Source organism: Crassostrea angulata, chromosome 6 (genome assembly GCF_025612915.1).
Source record: "Crassostrea angulata isolate pt1a10 chromosome 6, ASM2561291v2, whole genome shotgun sequence".
Classification (NCBI taxonomy): domain Eukaryota; kingdom Metazoa; phylum Mollusca; class Bivalvia; order Ostreida; family Ostreidae; genus Magallana; species Magallana angulata.
Window position 1 is genome coordinate 47605692 of NC_069116.1, and position 26405 is coordinate 47632096.

Genomic DNA, 26405 nt, shown 5'->3' on the forward strand with positions numbered 1-26405 from the left:
CTTCATGGGTTTGTTTCGCTGCTTGTCACTACCCCTATACCGTTTCACTAACATTAAAGTAATAGTTAAACATTTAAACAACAGTAAAATCTTATTAGAAATAACGTATTCTTCATAAATCCTTCCTAACTACACTAACTATGAAAAAGGTAAATTAGATTGTTTCATAATCCAAGACGCTTCGATTCTCGCTAAGATTTTGTTATTCACCCAAATTTAGGTTCAATAATGCTAAAAATTGACTTAATAACCCCGTGTAGATCTTTGTTAGGTACTAGCTTTAATATTGTGTTGCATACTGTGTGCATAGTTCTTTGAAAATAAAATGCATGTAAAATAATGGGGGGGGGGGGACACAGTCTTACATATCTGATAATATTTGCGAAAACATTATGTTATCATAGATAATCGTGCATACGAAAAAAAGTCATTCTTTTAATTGTTGAAAAATCAATAATTGTTTCATTCAGTCTTATCCGCCTATTACCTTTATTTACCTAACATGCGTGAATTCAACAGCAGTTTAAAACCTTGGCCTAAATATCTTGTTATCAATCTATCTGTTTTACTTTCGTTTTAGGTTTCTGCTAATCTTCATGCGAATAATTACCTTCAATATGAATCGATAAAAAAAGATATGAATCGCAATCTGCTAAAGTCTGCAATGTCTTTTTAGCGCAGTACACGTGTAAGTTTTCGTTTTTAACCATGTACACAACCACTTTTTATGTTTTTCTATTATTTGGACAAATCTTTGTTGTCTTCGGGATGGCTTCGTGTCCACAACACTGCTCATGTCGCAATAATGTTGTCGACTGTAGAGGCAAACAACTCAAAGGAGTTCCAAGGAATCTTCCAGCGTCCACACAGAAGTTATATCTCGGACATAACCAGATAGAACTCATCGGAAAGAGTGATTTCTGTTTTCTTCCACAACTTTTCGAGTTACAGTTGCAGAATAACCTTATCGCCTCACTGTCGTCTTTTGTGTTTTCTGGAGAGTGTCTCCCAAAAATCCAGACCATACAATTAGAGAACAACAGGATAAATTTTACTGAAGCAGGTACATTCTATAATCTATCATCGCCCCTCAATATAACTTTAACAAATAACAAAATTGCTGAGCTTAATAACAGGACCTTTGAAGAAACATCTTTGGTATTTTTGCACCTTGGCGGTAATAAACTTCAAGAAATTCCAATTTTACAGAATTTGGAAACTCTTCAAGACCTAATATTAGAGGGAAATGATATTCGGAATTGTACGTTTCATTTGGTATTCAGTAACATGACACAATTAAAAAGAATTGGACTTAGCAACAACAACATTCAAATTCTAAACAAAAATACGTTCGAAAACTTAAAAAACAGCAATGTGCGCATAATGGAACTTGCCAGAAATAACATATCTCATATATCTAATGACAGCTTTCTGATGCTTACAAAATTACAATCCTTAAAACTTGGAAGAAATCCTTTGACAGACACTGAGCTTTCTAATGCATTAGAAGGGTTGCAGCAGGCTCCTCTGAACTCTCTTAGTATTCCCAAGATGAACTTTGACGGAATAGTACCATCTTCTTCTTTTCAATGGTTGAAAAGTATGAACTTGTCAACCCTCGATCTTAGTTTCAATGAGTTATACACAATTCCAGTTCAGTGTTTTCAACATTTAACCCAATTAAAATCTCTAGACTTGAGCAATTGCGGAATTCGTGACATACACGAAAATGCGTTCGATGGGCTTCAAAATCTAAACAATCTCATGCTAAGCAATAATTTCATTGAATATATTCCAAAGAATCTTCCAAAGAGTTTATTATATCTCTATATGGCTGGAAATCAAGTTGAAGTTTTAAACAACAATGCCTTCACGAATTTGACTCTTTTAAACCGCCTTCACTTGGGCAACAACAAGATATTAACATTGTTTAAAGGAGCTTTTTCTGGACTTATTAATCTGCAGGACTTACAATTATATGGAAACAGAATCAACACCCTTCCTAAACAATTATTTGCTCCTTTAACGAATCTAACTAAGTTGCAACTCCAACAAAACAGGTTGACAACGATACAAAATTCTTCCAAAATTCTTTCCTCATTGACGTCACTAAAATATTTAAATTTATCCGACAACGGGTGTTCTGTTTTACCATTAACCTTGTTTTCAAACCTCAGATCTCTTAAGGAGTTGCAACTGAAAGGGAACAAGCTAGGAAAGTTTCTACTTTATGATGCGGAGGGGAAATTATTTTCAGGGTTACAAACACTGAAATTACTTGATTTGTCAAGCAATCAAATTCATACATTTTCTACTCGTTTGTTCAGTGACATGATAAACCTAGAAATCTTGAATTTAGAAGACAATTGGATACCTGGACTAGTCGGGATTATCTTATCCAAGGCTAAGCAGCTTCGCTCTTTAGTCCTTTCAAATAATATGATTTCTGTCGTAAATGAAGAAAGTATGAAAGGCTTGGAATCGTTGACAGAAATCAACTTTAACAACAATCCATTTGCATGCACGTGTGATCTTCGATGGTTTCGAAGATGGATCGACAAAACTAAAACTTTCGTACGGGACTTAAAGAAATACAAGTGTTATTCTCCTGAAGACTGGAAAGGCAAGACACTGTTGTCGTTTGACGAGACGAAGATTGAATGCAACTTGGTATCTGTAAAAGTAACCGTTGGAATAATTGTGACCGTGATAATATTGTTTGTCGTTCTAATTTCTATCAGCTGTTGGTATCGCATGCACATTTTATTTCTCACGTATTCAACAAAGAACCGCATTCGTCGATATTTAACAAGAAGGAATCAAAACTACACTGAATTAGTTAATATGGAATACGATGCATACATCATTTATTCCGAGGATGAAGAGGACTACGAGTGGATAAAAACGAATCTTCTAACAGAGTTCGATGAGGGTAGTGAAGACGATGAAAACTTTCATGGCAAATACAAGTTGTATTTTGGCGATCGAGACACCTTAGGAAGCGTTGACAATCTGCAAACATCAGTAAACACTATGGAAAACAGCAGAAAAATTATCATTGTCGTTTCCAAACATCTGGAATCCTACCGTCTAAGAGATATGTTCATTGGAGAAGCACTAGATTTGAAAGGAAACTCGTTGTGCGATATTATTGTTATCACTGTGGGTAATATTTCCTTAGCTGAGATACCGAGACTTCTTCACTCTAAAGTCAGGATTGGTGATCACATTGAATGGAGAGATGATGATATTTATCGGAGAGTTTTCAAGGTGAAGATGGAAGAAAAGTTGATGAATAATTCCACTTAACGTAATTGAATAACAAGATGCCAGATTAAGATTGTTGCTTGTTAACCCTTGAATTTCAAATTAGGGACATCTTCATAAATGTTATGCTCTTCAATTGAAATGATAAGTTATGATTTTGTGTTCTTGTATTTAGACTATGGTATTATAATTATCCAAATGAGAAAGTATAGAAGAAAAATATTGTAAAGGATTTTTTTCAGACAGAGTAACTGTTGAAGTGATAAAAAAAAACCAATGCTATATTTACAGGAATTTCTACTACTGTTATACAATTATTGTATATAAAAATATTTATACATATTAAATGTCGTTTTAAAAACAAACATTTGCAGATTTGGGTCTTCACATATGATACCATTGGTCCTTTCTTTAATCGCAAATCTAACATGAAAATAAACAATGCGGCCGATTTTGCATTGCGTTGAGTGATTAACTTTCTTATCTGTGTGTATTTCAATCGTGATTCGCAACAAAGATTCTGATTGGCGCATTTATATAGACCCGCCTATTCATCAAATGCATGTTGAGAAAATGACGCTAACACGTGGAAACAAATTAAATGTAGGGGAAAGAAAACTTATCAATAAATGAAGTTGTACTCGCAAGTTAAAAAGTACAGAGTTTTTTGAGAACAAACGGGCGATGTTTATTTACTTTGTAAAGAAGAAATTAGTCAGTAACGGAGCTGAACAGACTTGGTTTATTTTCCACAAAACTGTAGATCAACGGGAAAATTCGGGTTGACACACCGTGATATCCAAGAGACGTTTTACAGTATTTGCTAACAATAAATATGTACTGAAAATCTTTGAAACATCGACACCATCACCGTACAAAATGAAGAAGTGTGGTTTGTTTATATACATGTAAAACTGTGCGAAATGGCGACTCGGTCTGCACCGTGAATTTTCAATTCGAGTTAGATTAGCGTGTTTGAGAGAAAGTATGTGGCAAGTAAACCGTCAACATCAGTAGTAAATATTGTCTGATGAATATTGAGGTACATATATTAATATTAAATGAATGTTTCTACAGACAGAGAGCCACAAAATGAAGTTAATCACAGATCAGTCAAAAATTAAACACGTTTATGCCGTAAAGTTCAAGTTTGAGTATGTTTGATAACACATGCACACTTGTAAAAGTATACCATTTTTCGGTTGAAGTTCAATAAAATGCAATTTATGTAATTTTTTGTCAGCATCTGTTGTGGCTCCTTGGAATAAGCTTCAACAAAATAAGTAAATAATGCCTCAACTTAAATTGATGCGTTATAAATGATGGAATTCATCGATGAAGAATTATGTTGAAAAATGAAATGGGGAATCTGTTTAACCAACGTGATTGGACAATTGTTTACACCATAAAATCAAAGTACTGAGGCACTGACGGGAGTTGAATTTATCGATTATTTTATCTGAATCAACTCTCCTATGCACTTACTCGGGCAAAGCGAAAGTGTTTGGACCTAAGCACAAATCAATACCGCTGACAACACTTATTTCTTGAAAATAATCGATAAATTCGATTCTATGTATTCTGAAGCATTGTTTTTCAAGAAAACTTATTTATTAATACCATGAAAATAGTAAGATTTTAAATTCTACATAAAGTTTAGATATTTTTTAAAGTCGTATGTATTCCTACGCTAGAGTTCAATGTAGTCTCGTTCAACCAGACGCTTGGCTGTCTCCGTTAATACCTGACAAAACAGAGTCCCTCTTGCTTGTCAGAGATAAACTTAGACAGTCGAGCGTTAGGTTGAACAAGACAAGAGTTCAATCTTGCCTGCTTCCATACAATTTTTCAGAAATATTTCGATTACTGATACTACTTGCCATGCAAAATCACATATCGTTGATTTTGAATAAATGATAATCGATTAAATCAACTCCCGTCAGTACTTCAGTACTTTGATTAATTTTAAAATCAACGATACGTTATTTTGCATGGCAAGTAGTTTCTAATCTGTATTTGAATTACGCAAATTTTTATAATATGAATGAACTTTTCCGACAAGAATTTTGAGAAATCTCCATATGAATGATGTTGTGTAATATTTAAAGGTAGAATCAATTGCATCAAACTATGTATCAGAAATCGAAATATATCTAAAAATTGTACACATGTCTGGATCCAAGCAATATTGAACTCTAGTCTCGTTCAACCAGACGCTCGGCTCTCCGACTACCAAGAGAAACCCTCTGCTTGTCGGAGACTTACGGAGACAGCCGAGCGTCTGGTTGAATGAGACTATATCGAACTCTGGCGTAGGAATACATACGACTACAAAAAATATCTAAATTGTTCGTACTATTTAAAATCTTACTATTTTCAAGGTATTTATAAATAAATTCGTTTCCTTCAAAAACAATGTTTCAGTATACATAACACCGAGTTTATCTATTATTTTCAAGGTCTAAGTTTTGTCAGCAGTGTTAATTTGAGCTGAGGTCCAAATACTGTTTCACTTTCGGTTTGCCAGAGTAACTGCATAGGAGAGTTGATTAAATTCAACAACTCCTGGTCAATATACGTCACAGCTGGCAGTTGATGCATAAACTATCAATACCGCATAAGCAGGTAAGAGTGGGCGGGTACCATCTGACTAGTACCAAATCGGTCAATTAAAACGCTTCTTTTATTAACTGCAACCCGTGATTCGACCTTTATAACTGTATTCCCTCAAGCCAGATTTGCGATAACTTTATAGTTTTCATATCATTATTCTATTTCTATATCTCTGTGAAATAGAACCATTAGATTGATTTTGTTGTTGTCTTTCCTTCATTCAATTAATTTTAAAAAATATATATTTTCAGACGGCTTATCTTAGCTAGTTAAAGATGTCTAATAATTTAACCCTTTTGATGGTGAAAAGGCCTGCAATTTTTTTTCTAGATTCGGCGGGCAAAATGCGATTTCGTATTTTGAAATTCTGGACTATTAAAGGTACATTTATGTTGATATATTTCATAACTCCAATTAGCATTAAAAAAATTTAAATTCTGATAATTTTCTTATTGTGATAATCTATATAGTGCTTTAAAAACGGCAATGTATCTCGCTTAACGCACAGGGGCATCGTATCCGCTCTACACTCTATGACATATATGTCATAGAGTGTTGAGCGGATACGATGCCCCTGTGCTTAACGTTTATTGGATGATGTTAAATTTCCATATTTAAGTCATCGATTTTCGATTTTGTATTAAATGCAATTTTAATACAGGGCACGCCTGTTTTCCAATTATGATCCCAATACTACATGCACGTCTAAAAGATAACAACGGTCAGCAAAATTATCAACATTTGCAGAGGTGTGTGTCTTGTTAAACTTCGTAAACTAGTTTCTTGATAAGGAATAGTATTTAATTCATAATCTGAAAAACCACAAGCAGTATCGAATGCGCGCAGTACACGTGTCAGTCTGTCTTCTTAACCATGTGCAAAATTACATTATGTACGTTTCTTGTTTTAAGACAACTTTTATTTGTCATCGGTAAGACATCGTGTCCTTCCTCCTGTACTTGCACCAAAACTGTTGTCGACTGTAGGAACAAACAACTACTGGGATTACCAAAGAAGCTTCCAACAAACATGGAAAGATTATATCTCGGAAATAATCAACTATATGCAATTGGTAAGGATGATTTCTGTGCTTTTCCTCATCTTGTCGAGTTACAGTTGCAAAATAACAGTATCGCATCATTGTCGCCATTTGCGTTTTCTGGAGAGTGTCTTCCAAAACTTCAAACATTACGATTGGAAAATAATAAGATAACTGTCATTAAAGCAGGTACATTCTTTAATCTATCATCGCTTGTCAATATTACTTTAACAAATAATGAACTTGCTGAGTTAAATCCCAGATCTTTCGAAGAAACCTCTTTGGAATTTTTGCACCTTGGCGGTAATAAACTACGAGATATTCCAATTCTACAGAATTTAGAATCGCTTCAAGATCTAATATTAGAAGGAAATATTATTCGGAGCTGTACCTTTCATTTGGTATTCAGGAACATGACAAAATTAAAAAGAATTGGACTTAGCAACAACAACATTCAAAACCTGGATGGAGACTCTTTCGAAAATTTAAAACAAAGCAGCGTTCGAAAGTTTGAGCTTGCCAGAAACAATATCACTAAGATTTCGAATAAAAGTTTTTTGCCACTTTCAAAATTACAATCTTTGAAACTTGGATTAAACCCTATTACAGACGGTGAACTATGTAATGCATTGGAGGGGTTACAGCAGGCTCCTCTGAACTCGCTCAGTATTCCCAACATGAACTTCAACGGATTAGTACCATCTTCATCTTTTCGATGGTTGAAAAGTATGAATTTGTCAACCCTTGACCTCAGTTTCAACGAGTTTTACACAATTCCGGCTCAAAGTTTTGAAGGTTTGACCCAACTGAACTCTTTGGACTTGAGCAGTTGTGGAATTCGTGACATACACGACGACGCCTTCAGTGGATTACAAAATCTTAACAATCTCATATTAAGCAATAATTTCATTGAAAATATTCCATCGAACCTACCAAAACGTTTAATGTTTCTTTATATGGCTGAAAATAATGTTGGCGTTTTAAACAACAACATTTTCTCAAATTTGACTCTTTTGAAACGCCTTCACTTGGGCAACAATAAGATATTAACATTGTTTAAAGGAGCTTTTTCTGGACTTGTTAACCTGCAGGACCTACAGTTGCATGGAAACAGAATTAACACCCTTCCTAAACAGTTATTTGCACCTTTAGCGAATCTAACAAAGCTCCAACTCCAACAAAACAGGTTGACAACGATACAAAACTCTTCCAAAACATTTTCGTCATTGACGTCACTGAAATATTTAAATCTATCCGATAATGGGTGTTCCTTTTTACCAATAACAATGTTTTCAAGCCTCAAATCTCTACAGGAGTTGCAGCTTAAAGGGAACAAGCTAGGGAAGTTTCTGCTAAATGATGTGGAGGGGAAATTATTTTCAGGGTTAAATACACTCAAAATCCTAGATTTGTCAAACAACCAAATTCATACATTTTCTTCTCGCTTGTTCAGAGACATGATAAACCTAGAAATCTTGAATTTAGAAGAGAACTGGATACCTGGATTAAACGGAAACATCTTATCTACGGCTAAGCATCTACGATCCTTAGTATTATCAAATAATATGATTTCTCTGGTAAATGAAGATAGCCTGACAGGCTTGGAATCGTTGAAAGAAATCAACTTTAACAACAATCCATTTGCATGCACGTGTGACCTTCGCTGGTTTCGAAGTTGGATAAATAAAACTAAGACGAATGTACGGGACAAGAAGAAATATCAATGTCATTCTCCTCAAGACTGGAAAGGCAAGCCACTGTTGTCGTTTGACGAGACGAAGATTGAATGCAACCTAGTACCTCTAAAAGTCACTATGGGTGTCGGTGGTTTGATTATAATTCTTCAGTTATTTGTCTATTTGTATCGCATGCACATCCTATTTTACTGGTATACGACAAAGAAACGCTTTTTTCGTTGCTTTGGTAGAAGGAACAGAGATCTGGATCATATGGATTACGACGTCTGTATCATAAACTCCGAGAATCCCGAGGACTACGAGTGGATAAAGACGCATCTTTTACCAGACTTTGACAAAGGAAATGAAGATGACAACTACCATGGAAAATACAAGATATATTTTGGCGATCGAGACACCCCGGGAAGCGCTGATATGATGAAAGCAATGGTGGATGCCATGGAAACAAGCAGAAAAATAATCTTTGTCGTTTCCAAATATCTGAAAACATATCCTCTAATTAATCTGTTTATTGGAGAAGCAATACATTTAAAAGGAAAGTCGCTGAGCGATATAATTATTATTACTGTAGGTAATGTTTCCTTTGCTGAGATACCTAGACTTCTTCACTCTAAAGTCAGGATTGGTGATCACGTTGAATGGAGAGATGATGATATTTATCGGAGGGTCTTCAAGGTGAAGATGGAGGAAAAGTTAAAAAATAATTCGTTGTAATGAAAAACCAAGATGTAAGCGACAGGCTATTCTAATGTATATGATGTTGACAAAGAGTCAGACTGTTACCGTTATTTAATCACTTTACACTTCCTCATTTTATTGGAAAGGGTGAAAATTGATTGATGGATTGCAAAACGGTTTCATTTGCGCTATTACAACAATGCAAATCAATAAACTAGTAATATGTACGTTTACGTATCACGGCACTTGTTCTGCGTTGGAGTCTACTCCAGTATTGTAAAACAAAGGTAAATTATTGTGTGATGTAGACAAGTGTCTGTTTTAATTTCATGCATTTTTAATTTATTTAACTTCTCTTGATATAAATAAAATATTTTTGAACTGTTCGAACAAATGCTTAAACAAGCATGGGTTCAACAAGATATTATTTATTTTCAAGTATTTACAAATGGGGAAAAATGTATTTAGAGTATCATTCTGTAGAAAATAAAGGAGAAACGGTTACAAGTTCATCATTTATTACATGTAATTCACCAATGACCCCCTCGCGCTAATATCCGTGCCAACGAGAGATATTAATATAAGTTGTACAACTTGTTTATCAATCGTTGTAAAATAAATAAAGTTCAGTTCAGTACATGTAATTTGAAAATTGTATTTAAAATATATTATTTTGATTGGAGCTGTTGATTCCACATCACAAATTTAAAGTTCATCACAATTCCCTCAGAAGTTAACATGAAGCAATCATCTGGCCCATCAAGATGTCATTGAAGAGTCCAATTTAAATTCACAAAGTATGTTAAAAGGCTTACCTGAAATAAAAAATACATGGATCTAGAAAAATTATTCAAAAAACGCTATAGTCTCTCTTGCTTACAAGCATCTGGAAAAAATGTTACTTGGTCCATTTCCCTTACCTTTCAGTAAATTAAATATTAACACTACAAACGGTCAAACACTTCTCTTCTGATTCGGTATTAAACCAACTTAAATCAAATCTCTATTAGATACAACAATAACTGTTAAATTTTATCCCACCCCCCAACAAAATCATTTTCATATTGATTTATCAGAAACCAATTGAATATAGTGAACCAAAAGCAAACCTGAATTATATTTGTTGGCCAATTTAACTTTCTGATAAATTAATCAAAACAATTTCTATATAGCATAATAGCATCAACTTGTATACATTTAATAGTATCATTTTCACCTTAATGCTATCTATCTTTTTTTCTATCTTGAAGATAGCTACCTATCTTTTTTTCTATCTTGAAGATAGATATCTAGATTATATATATATATATATATATATATATATATATATATATATATATATATATATATATATATATATATATATATATATATATATATATATATATATATATATATATATATATAGTATTCCTCCAATTTTTAATTGGATGCACATCAGTGTTATTTTGTCCTATGCGACACATTATTACATAGCCAAATACTAATCATATATATGTAATTCTTCAAAATATGTCAACATCATTTAATAAAGAAAGGGTAACTTAAGTAAGAAATTGATTCTCAATAACATTAATTTTTTTCTGGGTTTTTTTTTTATTGGTGGGCACCTGTAATTTCTCCCAAAGCATTATAACATGCTTTACTACTTGATTGGTTTATAACCTTGATATGCATTTCCTCTTCTTATGACTGGGCTTCTTATCTGGAAGACAGAGAAGTATTTCATTATAAATATCAAATCCGATTTCTTATTAGAACCAGCAAGATTTATACTTACTTCAAAACACCCAACAGATATCAAAGTGTTAATTGATACTTTTTCTCTCATTAAATTCTATTCTAATCAACACTGAATAAATACACAGACACTTTACCAAATTTTTTTTAAACCTTTACCATATGTTCTTTGGAAATCGTATTTATTATTTCCCTCTGAAATATTAATCCATTAGGATTTCACCACTTTTAGGTGAAGAAATCAAAAAGTGTCATTTATTTTCCAACAAAGCAGGGCTTTTTATTGCTGTTCTCAATTTTGGCATAAAAGCCATGAACCCCTGAAAAGTGTATTTCAGTTTTCAACAGTAGGGTTTGCCATACATGATTGTTTGCAATTTACGTGAGCCGAGATGATAATTCCTCCATTGTCCAGTTGCCAGCCTGATCTCAGCTTTCAACTCGCTGGTCTTGTCACAATGAGATGTGTCTCATCTCTCGCAGATACAAGATGCAAAGAGAAAAGCAACTTATTTAGGAATAGAACTCTTAGCACACAGTGATTGAATAATATCTCATTGTCTAATACAAAATTGACAATTTGTCTGCATGTCTTTGTCGGATGTAGGTCAAAAAAAGAAGAGGGTGATGAAAAAAAAAATCTAATTAGACAACTAATCTGACAACAATCAATTGAAAGTAATCAAGAAACAATTATTACCACATAAAACCCCTGTGTGCTACCCAGCAGGCTTTCTTAACTGTGCTGTTAAGGCCTAAGTGAAGAGAAACATTGACATCAGATATTTATTTCAAAACTACAAAGAAATCAATACATAACAAAGACAAAACATGGAAATCAAAACATATACCAAAAAAAAAAGTCATATATCTTATTTTTTTCTATAATATATCTCATATATCTGATATTTTTTTTTCCCTAATATCTTGGCAAATATATAAATGTAAGAAAAGATTTTTATGCATTGGGGCTAGAGGAAACAAATGAAGAGGAAATAAGGTTTTTTTTCCTAACATTTGAAAAAATTAAATCAAAGTGCAGCATCTTGGTTTTCACTTATCTTTGACACATGAGCTGAAGTTATCACAATCAGGATCAAACTTTTTTCTGTATTTATACCATCATGTCTGGAACAAAACAAGTTCCAAAATCTTTTAAGAAATATATTTTTAGAGCAAACTAAATTTATTCAAATATTCAATATCTTTGAATACAATAAAATTATGAAATAATAGTTTTCAATTTTAAATTGTGTACATACTGACATACAAATTTACACAATAATGACCTCTGAAGAAAAAACTGAAAATAAAGTAAACGTTCTTGAAATGACTGTTTTTAAATTGTTGTTAAGATAAAATTGGAACTTTTCTTACCTATTTTACCTACAGTATGTCAAATAAAAACACATGAATGTTACAGAGATGACTGCACAGTCAGCGGAGTTCAGTATGGTTACCTTATATACAAAAGAGTTTTCCTGTCTGTGGGGCATTGAGCCCCTAGGCTTGTAGCTCATACTGAAATGTAAAACACATCACATACAGTCTCGACAATCATTTTTTTATCCAAAAATCGCAATAAAATAGTCAAAACATTAAGTCTCTTTCTTGTACTTCCGTACAAGCATTCTGGCAATAACGCTCACAAATCACGGAGTTCATGTACAAACAAATCTGTACAATTCCAGCACATTGTGCTATCAATTTTTTCCTCTCCCCTAATATGTCCCCTGTGTATAGGCCAGTATTTATGAGCCTATCATTACACAGGTTAATGTGCATTCACTCACGACAACCTATACCCTCACTAGACATACAGTCTTTGATCACAGTCTGTCCTGAATGAACGGGTGCGTCAGGGCCTGGTTAATGGAGATGCGTTTACTGGGGTCCAGCATGAGTGTGGAATCCAGGAGGTCCTTTAGCTGCCGCACTTTCTTTAGCTGGTCTTCTGGGAGGCGCTGGTACCCAATCAACTCTGCAAACAGGTCCTTGCTGGCACTGATGGTGCTCAGAACGGAAACTTTCTCCTACAAAACACGTCCATAGATCTTACCTGACAATCCTTGTTAAAGGGCAAGACTCAAGCTTGTCATTGTACATGTATATGTTAAGTAAGTGATCCCCCAACCCGAATCTCCATCTTCCCTGAGACAAGACACCATGTCAAAACTCCATAATGAGGCTTGTGATTACATAAATTGTGATTAAATAAATTAAGAGGAATTAAATAAACATACATTTTCTCTTGCATTACCTTACATTTATAAAATGCATCAACCTAAACTTTTGAAAAAAATCTAAACACTAATTTACAGTACATCAACTTGAATAATTTTCATCTTACAATTTCATATTGAAAGATATAAAAATAAGAATACATGTAATTTTCATATTAAAGAAAGCCCCTGTTCTGCTTACATTTTACTCTTCACTCTCCACACCAGTTGTAAGAAATGTCAATTATCACAAGAGAAGACAAACAATGGGAGTGATAAACTTCATTCAAAAATCAGGGTGTCAAGTACAACTTAACGAACACATCTAAATTTCACAAATTAATATGAATTAGCTTAAAAATTATTATCTAACAATTCACACACCATAGACAAGAAATTGCTGATGAAACATAAGGACTTACTCTGTGTGTGACTTTGTCCACTTCATGATACAGGAAGTTGTAGTTGCTGTCAAAATGCTGATCCCTAAACATACCCTTTCTGATGATTTTATTGGGGAACTTTCCCTTCAGGTCCATCATGAACTTGAGCATCTCATTGTTTGACTGCCCAGGGAACAAGATCTTGCCTGTGTACAGTTCAAAGATGGTTGTTCCCACGGACCACAAGTCTACATTATGGTCATAGCCCATTCCAATGACTGCAAATTAGAGTAAATAGAAGTCAATTACAGTAAATTCATTATATATGAGGTCATCTACTGTAAATGTGCAATATTTGGCTGTGTGTTCAATTACGAGTAATCATTTTTAATGGAAAGCAGTTTCCACCAAGTCAGTATAATGCTAAACATGAATGGGTACAATTGGTACATTCAGAAATGCGCTTAATTAAAAATACACCCTAACTTGTTGAAAAATTTGTATCTATTAAATACAGTACATGCTAAATATTATTCAGTTATAAGTCTTTAAATACCAGTACTTTATTTCGCAAAACAAAGAAGATTATGAAACAATTTTGAACAAAATCTCAATAAATCAGCTAGCAGTTAAGAACACCTGTTGTAGTGCAAGTTAAACAATTTGAGATAAACGTACTGATTTCTGGAGCTCTGTAGAATCGGCTGACCAGATAGGGGGTGATGTCATTTTCCGAGACATGCGATGCCGATCCAAAGTCACAAAGCTTCAGGTGAAGTTTACTTTCATTGACCTGCAGAGAGAACATAAGAATGAAGACCATCACATACCGTTTATCCAGGGGTTTTTTTCGTGTGTCACAAAATTTGAAAAAATGGAGAAAATATGTAACTTTTTTAATCAGCGTCAGTCATTTTTTGCGATTTAGAAAGTTTCTTTTAGAAAATCATACGGATATCATTTCTGTGTACTCAATTATTTGCGATTTAAAAGAGATCGCGAAAAAAGCGAAAATAAGATCAAGGTGAAAAGTACAGAATATACGATATATAATTTTTATTTTAAATTTGCTAATAGCCCATTTATGATACAAAAATAACAAGCTTTTCAGATTTTAGTGTATCCTCACCTATTGCTTTGCTGATTAAAAAAATCATAAAATCCATGTAAGTCTAACATGACTTCTAACTGAATCAAACCATGTCTTATCAATAACAACTGCTGCTCTGTTACAAATCATTTATCAAGTCTTATGAAATTCTATCTTCAGACATGTATAGAAAGACTGATATTTAGTATTACACTGTACAGACCAGAATGTTATCAGGCTTGATGTCTGCATGAAGAATGCTGTTCCTCTTGAGATGCTTAAGGGCCAAAAACAGCTGCTGACTGTACGATCTGACGGCCTTTACATGAAGTCCAATGTCTTTCCCATATTTCTTTAAGACTTCCCTTAAATTCATACTACAAAACAGAACATCTTTTTTTTTTATAATAACAGACACATATTTTAATATCTAATTCAGAATCATTCAAACAAAATTCAGAGATTCTTATGTAGAAATTCATTAAGCTATCTATTTTATTTTGCATTAAAGTCAAACTACCTAAAAAATGTTTCAAATATCTTTAAAAAATAATTTAAAATAAGATTCCTATTAAGTAATTTGATAAATAAAAAAACACAATTATCATATATTAAATTAGATTTTACATCACAAATATAAAAATCATGTCTAACCTTAAAGACTCGAACACTAAACATAAATGATTTTTGTGGAAGAAATGTCGATAAAGGCGGAGACAGTGAAATTTATCGTCTGGGTCAGCATCGTTAAGTTTTCTGAGAAATTCAAGTTCTTTGAGTCCAGTCTTGTGCCTTGAAAAAAAAATATGATAAAACCATATTAATTCATTTAAATGCATCACTGAAAAAAACCAAAACAAATATAAATCAGCAGAATAGTGTTTACTAGTACATGTATATTATTTGATTAAGAATTGATTGATTTAAACATTTTTGTTACATGGATCTTTTCCCATTACTGGTTGCAAAGATGGACCTACATGATTTCGTTATTTCTGATGATTTTGATGGCTGTTTCCATGTTTCCTCGAGCTTCGTCCCTGGCTCGGACCACATTACTGAACACACCCTGTCCTGTGTATCCATACACAGAGTATCGCTTGTCCAGCATCTCCCCAATCCTCACCCCTGAAATCAGAGTCAATCATAATACATCAAGTTTACACCCATAACTTTTCCACTTGAGTGGTTTGATTGATGGACATGTACAACTACTTACTGTAGTAGCCCTCTGCATCATCCCAGTTGTCAATCAGGGTGGGGTTCTCCACCACCGGCCCAGTAAACCTTGAAACTGTGCTTGGACTTCCCAACTAATGAATTGAAATTAAAAGTGTTGGACAATAAAGAAATTACCTTTTTTTATTCGTAAACATTTTATGTATTTCTTGTTGTGAAGTAATTCTTTAGTAAATAGTAAGGTATATGCTGAATAGAATTTAGCAACTGCAGATACTTACAGCGTAATCATCACTGAACATATCCTGTGTGTCAGCAAACATGTCGGCCTTTGACTTCTTCTTTTCACCCTCTTTTGTGGTTCCATCAGCTGGACAATAGTGAAACACTGATTAGCATACTTTCAATACCTTAATACAAATCAAAAGATACAAAGACATAATTAAGTTCACTTACCATCAGATTTGGCATCTTTAGATTGTTGCTCTTTCTTTGTAGGCTTTTCTCTTGACTGATCAGTAGATATGCTACCCTTTCTTTCACTCTTTTTATCCTTTTCACTTCTTTTGTCATCGGAATCATCTGACTCTGAACTACTTGATTCCTCCCTTCTCCTGTCGATATCAGGACTCTGGGATTTACTCTGGGATTTCCTCTTCTCTCGGTGGTAATCTGGACTCTTGGACTTTCTCCTCCTCCTGTAATCCTCGCTTCCTCTGGACTTCCTTTTTGGGTGATCATCTTCAGAGTCGGACTCCGAGCTGGAGCTGGAACTGCTGCTGTCAGAGCTAGAACTTCTGGAGGATGAACGATGCCTTGGCCTTGACCGGGAGTAAGACCTTGACCTAGATTCTGATCTGGAGGGTGACCGTGACCTTGATGGAGAGGGTGAGGGTGACTGAGGGGCTGAGGGTAATGGAGCAGGTGAGGGAGGCTTAGGTGAAGGAGCTGACTGTAGGCTTTCTTCTTCTGTTTTTAAACGCTGAAATTAAGATACACATACAAAATACTATGCTTATCAAAATAAATTGCAGTACAGAAGAAAAATCTCTTTCAAAAAAATTTCAGAACTATTCAACAAGAAATCATCACCTGCAAAAGAGCCTCGCGTTGCTTTCTTCTTTTCTCTATCAAAGTATCTTCATCATCATCGTCATCGTCTGGGATATCAATGTTGATCCTTGAGGAAGATAAATTATTCAATTAAGACTTTTATAACCCATTTAAACCACATAGGTTATAAATAGGATGCTGTGGTTACCCTTTGCATAATAGAAAGTGAACATTTGTGATGGTAGTCTTTTTAAAACTTACTCTTCATCTGACTCCTGCTGAAGGGCCATTCCCTCTGACAAGCTGCCTTTGAATTTATCCTCGTTCTTATCCTTCCGTCTGCGGTCCCTGGATCTACTTCTTCTGCCTCTTCTTCTGTCCCGCGATCTACTCCTGTCAAACCGCCTGAAAAAATCAATTGTAATTATTCAATGAATGCACAAAATCAATTAACAGAACTTTTTTATATATGCACAACTCACAACACTGATTTATTTTCACCTTATCTTTAATTTTGAGGGAACTTTAGTTAACTTTCTGAAGATAACTTATTACAAAACTGATTCTACCTAAATCAGGCGGAAATCTTTAAGGTACCTTTAGAACATTATGAGGGAAATTAAGGTGATAACAGACAGTAAAATGTTATAACTTATTGAGTTACTTGATTTATGACAAAGAACTCGGTAACCTACCCCCTGTCCATTGATCTGATTGGTGGGGATCTTCTGTCCCGCCTATCATCTCTAAATCGTCTGTCATCATCATCATTACGCCTCAGAGAATCGTCATCCTCGCCGTTCCTTCGGCGTCTCTCTTCCTCAATGAGTCTCTCCTCTCTTAATCTTTCTCTGGCACTCATTCCTCCTTCTTTGCCCCGGTCTGCATCTCTAGATCGATCTTGACTGAAGAAAGAAAATAACCCATTAATTATTAAAAGAATAAGCAAAACAGCACACTACAAAATGCTGTAAATCGCAAAAATAAAGATATTAATGAAATTTACCTTCTTCGAACTGGAGAACGACTCCTTCTCTCTCTACCAACTCTATCTCTACTCCTTTCCCTACTTGGAGAGAGTCTCCTTTCTCTTAACCTACTCTCCTGCTCTCTGACAGATCGTTCTCTCTCCCTGGATCTGTCTCTATCTCTAGAATGAAGTTCTCTATCTCTGGGTTCCCTATCCCTTGGTTCCCTATCTCTAGACATGTGAGGCCGCTCACTACTTCTTTCCTGTCGCCTTCTTTCATCCCTTCTGACGGAGTCTTCAGACTCTGACGTTTTTCTTCTGTCTTTATCTCTTCGATCAGTGTCTCTACTGCTTACTTTCCTGGACTTTTTGTTCTCTTTGGACATACTGCCCTGAGTTCTAATTGGGGGCATTTTCCGAGTAGCTGCTTCCACAGATACAATTTCACAGTCTGAATCTCCACTTTCCTCCTCAACCACCTGTTTCTCCTTTTTATCAGCTCCTTTTTCTTCCTTCTCCTTCTCTCTACGAATTCGGTGCATCTTCTGGCACTCTAGTCTCTTTTTCTTCTCTTTCTGTGTTTCTTCATAGTCCACCTCTCCCTCTTCCTCTGAATCAGTCCCGTATCCTTGTGCTATCAGCTCCATTGGATTAGAATCAATGATATTTCCATTGCTCTCTGACTGCAGGACCTCTCTCAGAGCTTCTCTGGCAGCCTCTAATTTCTCTAAATCAACAGAGTCATCAATTTTCATCTTTTTAGAAGATCTCCCTTCCTTTTCATTCTTACTGTTCTTACTCTTTTTCTTCTTATGTTTATGTTTCTTTTTCTCGTCTCGCTTCTCTCCATGCTTAGAATGTTTGTGCTTGTTCTTGTTCTTGTGTTTGTGTTTATGTTTTTTCTTTTCTTTGCTGATTTGAAAGTCTGCTTCTGGCTCTTCTTCCACCTCAATATCTTCATCTATTTCTTGGACATTTGCATCACTTTCTGAGGTTTCATCCTCGCTTCAATAAAAAGTATTAAATTAGTAACTGTAGTCTTTGACTATTGATAAAAATATTAACTGTAGAAAGAATATATCCTAATTTTCTGTTTATAAAATGATGACCGATTCTTTATTTTATATAATAAGTTACTTAGTGTTTGTGTATGTAACAATGAGACAAAACCTGATGGGTTAATTGTCAATACGTCCCCACCAATAATAAATGTAGTCCTACTGATGTATATGTATTGACTCTCACTAATGCCAACCAGCCTCCATCCAATACCATACAATTTTTAGGATTCACAATTCATTATGGTGTGTATGCATGGAAACCTATACTATAAATTTTTCAACATTATTATCAAGGTACTTTCATCTTGTTTGCATTGCTAAAATCCTATTTTCTCGCATTATTACCGGTGTGAGATCGGTTTGTCCAGTGCGAGACAGCAGTGTTTGAATTTTCTGTCTTACACTGAGTATTACTATGCCGCTTTAAATAAATGTAAAATAATATTGTAAAATAATGCACAAAAAATAATAATTCATAATAAACTCGCGTGGGATTGTGAAATTCCATTGAGGGGACAAGATTCACAGTCTAGGATGAGGCCAGTCCTAGACCATGAATTTTGTCCCCTCGGTGGAATTTCACTATCCCACACGAGTCTTTAATGAATGATTCTATTAATCTCCTTAAAAAATTATTTCTTTAAATCTCCACCCGGCGTGGAGTGCCCACATTGATACTTTACTGTACGAATGTAAATGAGTGTAATGTGAAAGTTGACTTTAATTTCATAATTATGTACAGTACCATAATGTACTTCACAATGAAAATGCTGAATTTTTAGAATTTAAAATACAAACAGATCATGGATCATTTAATAAATCAATGAAATTTGTAAAATGATAATATACGCCATTGGATTATGATGATTTTACATAACTTTGAATTTAAAAAAAGAAATCAGAATGACGACAAAAATTGACACCAGATAATTCCCGTTAATCATGGTTGAATTCATACCAAAAAATGAATAACCTATCTCAATTACATAGTCACTGATTAAACAATCACAAATAAAATACTGATCAAGACTTACCTCAACTTCCCATTGTGAGTGTATTCAGTCGCCATTTTCGTTAGCAGGTCGTTGTTGGTTTTACTAATAACAGTAAAGTCTTATAAACACATCAATAGGATCCATGCATATATGATTAATAAAAAAGTAAAAATTTTAATAACTGAGAAATTTTCTCATTTTTTTTCTAAACATCACAGTCATTCAAGAAATTCGTTGTGATTCACAATATTTCAAATATAAATGTCATACTTTTCTGAAATGTCATTTCGTTCAACATTAATTTCCCTATTCGATGAAATTTCTTTTGGTTATGTTAAATCATTTTTGACTCAAATTGTGTTTCTTGTTGTCGAAAAAAATATTAGGCCTATAAAATTTTATTCTTGTTGTCGCATATGTGAAACATATGTTTCCCTGTTTTTAGTAGATCTCTCTATGACGTCATAAAGGAAGTCGCTCACCTCCATAGTTTGACAGACATATAAAAGTCACCTGCCATTGTTTACATTGTTTCAACAGCTAACAAGTAACGAAGGAAGATGAAATTCAAGTTCAGAGAAGAGCATACCTTTGGTAATGTATCTATGGTTATTTTGGATTTTGTTTTCTTGAGTATCGATGTAAATAGTAAAGGTTTATATGGTCTAGTTTTGGTTTGGGGGCGAAGAATAACATTGTCTAATATTCAGCAGATATTGAGCAACGATTTCTCAGTGATGTAAACAAACGTTCATAATAGAATACTTTCTTAATCTTTCTATCACCAAGGAGATGAATAAATTCTAAATATAAACTAATATTGTTTTTAGATTTATATCATTTTCGTATTAATTATGTTACTAAAATTTATTTTAACATTCTGTCTCCAAATTAATGTATGTTGTTGTTAATTTTTTTGTATTCATATCTATTTTTATACCCATAAAGATAGTAGATTGAATCTTGTTTTTTCTGTTTATGTTTTGTTCATATTCAACGGTTTAAATACCCACTCAAATAAAACACCTGTCTTTAATTGTCCATGACATATTAAATAAAAAAGCCATGCAGATTGGAATCGCACACATATAAAAAACTTATAGACTGTTTCAAGATAATGCAGTACTGCTCAATGTTGCAGAGGACATTGATACATGTATATGTAACATAATGTAACTGCAGCAAATGTTTTATTAAAAAAATGTGTCAATATTATCAACCCTGTACTAATTAAAAATATAAAATTGTGTATTTTAGTCATGATTTTCATAAATTGAATGATGAAATTATGGATTTAATAAATCATTCAGAATATTATTTTATACTAGTATTAATATCATCTCTCAGCTAGTCCACAAAAAATCTTATATTATACTTAATTAAATTTTAGAGATTGATACAAGGATCTCTATAATTACAAAATGGCCATGTGCAGGGGCATTAATTTTAAAAATTGAACCCATCTTGTGTATCCAAGTTAGTGATACAAACTAAATTGTCACTACTTTTGTAATGAAAGAGATTTCAATATCTACAACATCTTAATCCTGCCCATATCCTTTTAGTTTTATGTCAAATCATAATTTTATTGCTATGCAACAAGTCAAAGATTTATTAATCTAAGTTGTGTTGTTGAATTTTTGTAAGTTTAATCAATGTATAAAATTAATTTGTGGAACGAAAAAATTCCATTTCACAATTTACTTACAATGTATGTAGAAGTACATGCATGCTCATACAATCTGACTTTTTGGCAAGTAGCTTTGATGAGGTTATTGCCATTCTATAAATATTCATTCATGGCAATTACTTGTACAGGTAGAAAAATTTCACAAGATCATCTTGTTATAACATATCATATTGTGCTATACACTGTTTACCTACATGTGTCAGATGACACAGCAGGTACCGAAAAGAGAAGAAAATTTCTTTGTATGCACATATACTTATGTAATGGTACCCCAGATTTAAGAACAATTTGAAGTAAATTAATTGTGTGTTTGAATAGCCATTACATAAACTCACATTGGGGGGTAGGCTGTCTTTAAAGTACAATTAAATTGAAATTTGTTGGCCATTTAAATCATTTGGGGTAAAATATTGCCTTTTGCTCCGGTAAATGAGCAATGCTGATGTTGCCACATGAATTACTGTACACAGCTAGGTCCTACATGTTATTGTACATAACATTACATAGCATGACAGCAATAGACACTGCTTAGCGTATATCTGTAGTCATGCTCAAGTTATTTACAATGTACACATGATCCGTAGGTTATATTCTGTAGGATGTTGATCCTGTGTATGTAAGGTATATGTACTACATGTTAGGTAATATCATATAATGTGGTATCTGCAAAATAGGCCTTTACTTGTAAATAAATGCAAGTAAAGTGTTGCAAAATAACCTGAAAATTTATCTTAATTAATGTCTACTAATTGTTGTAAGTTTAGTCTGGTCATATATTTGGTGTGGGTTTTTTTTTCTTTTTTTTTATCCCCAAAATTGTAAGTACCATGATAGGTAATTACATTTCAAATTTTATCTCAAAAAGATTGATAAATATATACACTTTAAAATCATTGGATCTTTTTTTTAAAATCAATATGTACATTTAATTCATCTATTAGAAAAGCTATGCACAAAATATTAGTTAAACAGTTTGCTCAAAAAGCATCTCTGTTTACACGGGTCACTCTGTATACACTGTGGATGCATTGTCTTACTGAGGAAATGACAATTCAGAGAAAATATGTGTATATATCACAGAGTTCTATATATTCATTTCTATATGTTGGTTTCCTGAATTCATGGAAAATTAGCAGAAAAAAATAAAAATAAATTAAGCGCATAAAAGATTTGAAAATTTTTATTAGTTACAAAGTTCAGTGGGATATGAACTTCAACTTGGTTGGTACATGATCAGATCCTGTGAGCCTGAAGAGCCTCTCAGAAGATTTGATCTCAAAACAAGCAAGCTAGTTCATATCCCTGTGAAATTTTTAAAATTGCTGTTAATTACTTATATAGTTACATTTAAGAAAGGAAAATTGTTCATAATTATAATTAACATTTCCTTGTTTTTATGTTTGCAATAATGCAACCGTCAAACAACATGTGCTTGCTGTTATCATCTTGACTTCATGAAAAAATTCTCACAGAATTGAACGTTTTTGCTTGCATGTATATAGGTTCATACAAGGAAACATATAATTTGCGAATGTAAATATTGTGCCATGTACTTACCAGGGTATATCTATTTTTTTCTTTTCTATGAAAAATATAATACTTCCCATTCAAAGATAAAAATAAAGCAAAATAATGGAATTTTAAGGTTATACCTCATTGAGAGCAGTTTTTGTAGTTACATACTGTATACAGGGTTATTTTTGCCCCGTCTTATTTTAGCCCTTCTACATTTGCAGACGGTTTCGCCCAGTCTTGAATTTGCCCAATTGCAGTTGTGTAAACAGAAATATTATTTGTAACATAGAATTCGCCTAGGCTTAAATTCGCCCTCTGACAACGAGGGCAAAAATAAAACAGGGGCGAATATTTCCCTGTATATAGTAATTAATATGTACTAGTGGGTGTTGTTTGTAATAAATGAGGAGTATATTTTGCCATTACATTTTATCAAAATGATATGAATTTAAAAAGTTTACGTAACTTGCTCAAGATCAAACTACGAATGCTAGAAGGTTGGAATATTGTTAGTTAGGAAATAATAGAAATGTTACGTCAAAGACAAAAATGAAAAAAATATTGTATATTCTATGTGTGTACTATAGAATGTCAAAAGTAGCTCACAATTTAAGTAGGTACTTAAAGTTAAGTGTTGATATGTTACATATAATGATGTTTTCAGGAAATATTGTTAAGTGTCAGAGACATGTTGCACATGCAATTAGGATATTTGAAACATTTTTTTGGTATTCATTATAGAACAGAGGAAGGCAGAGTCCACAAAGATTAGGGACAAGTACCCAGAGAGAATTCCTGTGAGTAAATTATCATGATATTGTTTATATGCTACTTTTATAAAACAAATAAAAATGATATGGATGCCAGCAGTCCTTACTAAGAATATTTTATGCTACTGGCCAAAAGATCTGTTGATTAATAATTATTTCTGTTAAATAATAAAAATATTTCTGTTTAATGTACATTTTCCTAAAAATAAACTTTCTTAAGATGCATTTAAACAGTGAAATGTCATCTTTGCCAAACAATAAAAACATATTTAAATATTTCACATTTTTTCTACAAAAATAGGTAATCGTGGAGAAAGACCCGAAATCCCAGATTCAGGACATAGACAAACGCAAGTTCTTGGTTCCCAATGATATTTCTGTGGCTCAGTTTATGTGGATCATAAGGAAGAGGATTCAGCTACCCTCAGAAAAAGCCATCTTTCTGTTTGTAGGAAAAGTTTTACCCCAGTCTAGGTGAGTTCATTGTGGAAATTAAGACACACTTGTGCTTAAGCACATGACTGATAAGTTTACTGATCTACGTGACACAGTAACTAAGAAAAAGAGTCATCATAGCTGTCAGTGTGTGCTTATGTGTGTTCGTGTGTTTGTGACAGTTTTAGTTTATTAATTGAATTCTTGATGTCATGTGATCACAGAGCTATGATAAGGCTACCAATTATTGAGTACGAAAAATTTTCTGGCCAGAAAGGCACTTCTCTGTACTTCTAAATATAAGTAACATTTTATTTTCTAAAAAATCTTAATGAATTTAAAAGCATAGTTTGATTTAATCACTTGCACTTTAAAACGTCTGCAAATACTGGACAAACTATCATGCCATAAATTATTAGTTACTTAGGATTTTACATATTGAATATAAGCATTTTTAGACTCTATATCATCTATGTCACAATAATTTCAAAGAAATACTCTAGACTTGGCTACAGAGCTGTTTTGCAGCATATTCTCAATAAGATACATGTATGATAAAGTTATTTTAAGTTCACGGGTATAGTAAGTAAAGCTGAATACCCGTATGTATGAATTGTAATCATTCCCTGAAACCAATATTTTCCAATATTGAATATTACGGTAAATGAATAAAACGATTTTCAAATAATTTACAAGTGAAGGTTAATTCTCACCTTTAATATTAACCTGGTACTGCTTCTTCTGTTAATATTTACTGTTCTGTTATTTCCAGTGCAAGCATGGGACAGGTTTATGAGGAACACAAGGATGAAGATGGATTTCTATATATTGCATACAGTGGGGAAAATACATTTGGACAGTGAACTTATGGCAGACTTTCTTCTGTGTGTCCAGTTCCCCAGTTGTTAATTTTTTTGTTTTGTTTAAATCGTCCATCACATTTATTTGTAAAATGAAAATACATGTATGTTAATTACACAACTACCGATAGAAACTGTCAAATCAACTAGTTATATCAACTGCTGTTGGTAGTCAATTAAAAAAAATTTTTTTTTTTTATTTATTTATTAAGTTAAGAATATTTAAACATTGTGAGATTTAATAATACATGTATTAGGATCATTTCTGATTTTCAGAAGAAAATAAATTACTCTTCTTAATTTGTAGGAATTCTTAATTTTTTGATAATGTATATTTAATTACCAGTATTTACATGTGTATGTTGTGCTTGTACTTGAATGGATTTGTTTTATTGAAACCAATCAAGAAAACAAATTACATTGTATAAATGTGTTTACTTTGTTTTTCTTCATTTGTCATTCATATTGTTCAGCAGGGCATATATAACTGATTGTTTGCAAATACATATTGCTTTGGTTGAACATTGCAGAAAAAGAAAGTAGTAGATAGTTTTAACAAGTAGTAGTATTAATTTGATCCTCAAAATTTGTTACTTTATATTTGTAAATACTGGTTATTTTGGTCAATAGTATTTTAAAGTCTTTTTAAAATTTGTGGTATGAATATGATATGTGTTAGATATAGCTTTGAGTTTATTTTTTAAACAAAAAGAAATAATTAAGAACTTTTTTATTACAAATTATATTAATGTGCATTAAATTGGCAAATGTTTCGGAACATGTATCTATAGAAAGTTACAATAAATATGTATGGTAATATGTATTTGCATTTTCATATCAATTTATGAATTTTTATTATTTTGACTTGTAGGCCTATATGAAAAACAGCTAAGTTTCTTGAAATGGCAAAATCAAATAACTATAATTGTTTGTTGAAATTGAAAATAATGAGATGTTATACAAAGTAATTTCAAATTAATATTTTCAAAAATGTCTAATACTTTAACAATACACCTTATTATGTAGTTTTTTTTTCAAAGATTTGTTGTTGATTATTTTTTTCTTTCTAATTTGCTTTCAGCATTAGAATTATTATTGTACATTTAAAAATAATTTGAGATTTCTGCAAAATAAATTACAAAGCAGAT

At 33.0% G+C, this 26405-nt stretch overlaps 4 protein-coding genes across 5 annotated transcripts; 3 read left to right on the plus strand and 1 right to left on the minus strand.

Annotated features, from left to right (window-relative positions):
- Positions 1-995: 995 nt before the first annotated feature.
- Positions 996-3712, plus strand: LOC128189124 (leucine-rich repeats and immunoglobulin-like domains protein 1). The gene is made up of 2 exons (XM_052860599.1): positions 996-1063; positions 1210-3712. Exon 2 carries the CDS (start codon positions 1288-1290, stop codon positions 3307-3309), a length of 2022 nt encoding a protein of 673 aa, XP_052716559.1. The 5' UTR covers positions 996-1063; positions 1210-1287; the 3' UTR covers positions 3310-3712.
- Positions 3713-6549: 2837 nt separating this feature from the next.
- Positions 6550-10339, plus strand: LOC128189126 (insulin-like growth factor-binding protein complex acid labile subunit). The gene has a single exon (XM_052860601.1). It carries the CDS (start codon positions 6754-6756, stop codon positions 9328-9330), a length of 2577 nt encoding a protein of 858 aa, XP_052716561.1. The 5' UTR covers positions 6550-6753; the 3' UTR covers positions 9331-10339.
- Positions 10340-11806: 1467 nt separating this feature from the next.
- LOC128189125 (serine/threonine-protein kinase PRP4 homolog) lies at positions 11807-20081 on the minus strand. Of its 2 annotated transcripts, XR_008244207.1 has the most exons (15): positions 20027-20081; positions 17968-18936; positions 17657-17866; positions 17223-17366; positions 17001-17088; positions 16365-16890; positions 16190-16278; positions 15949-16042; positions 15710-15857; positions 15384-15521; positions 14953-15106; positions 14318-14432; positions 13679-13917; positions 12495-13067; positions 11807-12162 (listed from the first exon to the last, which is right to left on the minus strand). XR_008244207.1 is itself a non-coding variant. In XM_052860600.1 (14 exons), exons 1-14 carry the CDS (start codon positions 20059-20061, stop codon positions 12864-12866), a joined length of 3153 nt encoding a protein of 1050 aa, XP_052716560.1. In that variant the 5' UTR covers positions 20062-20081; the 3' UTR covers positions 11807-12863. The 2 variants fall into 2 exon arrangements, 1 of the variants encoding a protein (XP_052716560.1); XM_052860600.1 differs by having other exon boundaries at positions 11807-13067.
- Positions 20082-20442: 361 nt separating this feature from the next.
- LOC128189396 (gamma-aminobutyric acid receptor-associated protein-like 2) lies at positions 20443-26405 on the plus strand. Its single transcript, XM_052860992.1, has 4 exons — positions 20443-20581; positions 23934-23989; positions 24264-24436; positions 25170-26405. Exons 1-4 carry the CDS (start codon positions 20548-20550, stop codon positions 25258-25260), a joined length of 354 nt encoding a protein of 117 aa, XP_052716952.1. The 5' UTR covers positions 20443-20547; the 3' UTR covers positions 25261-26405.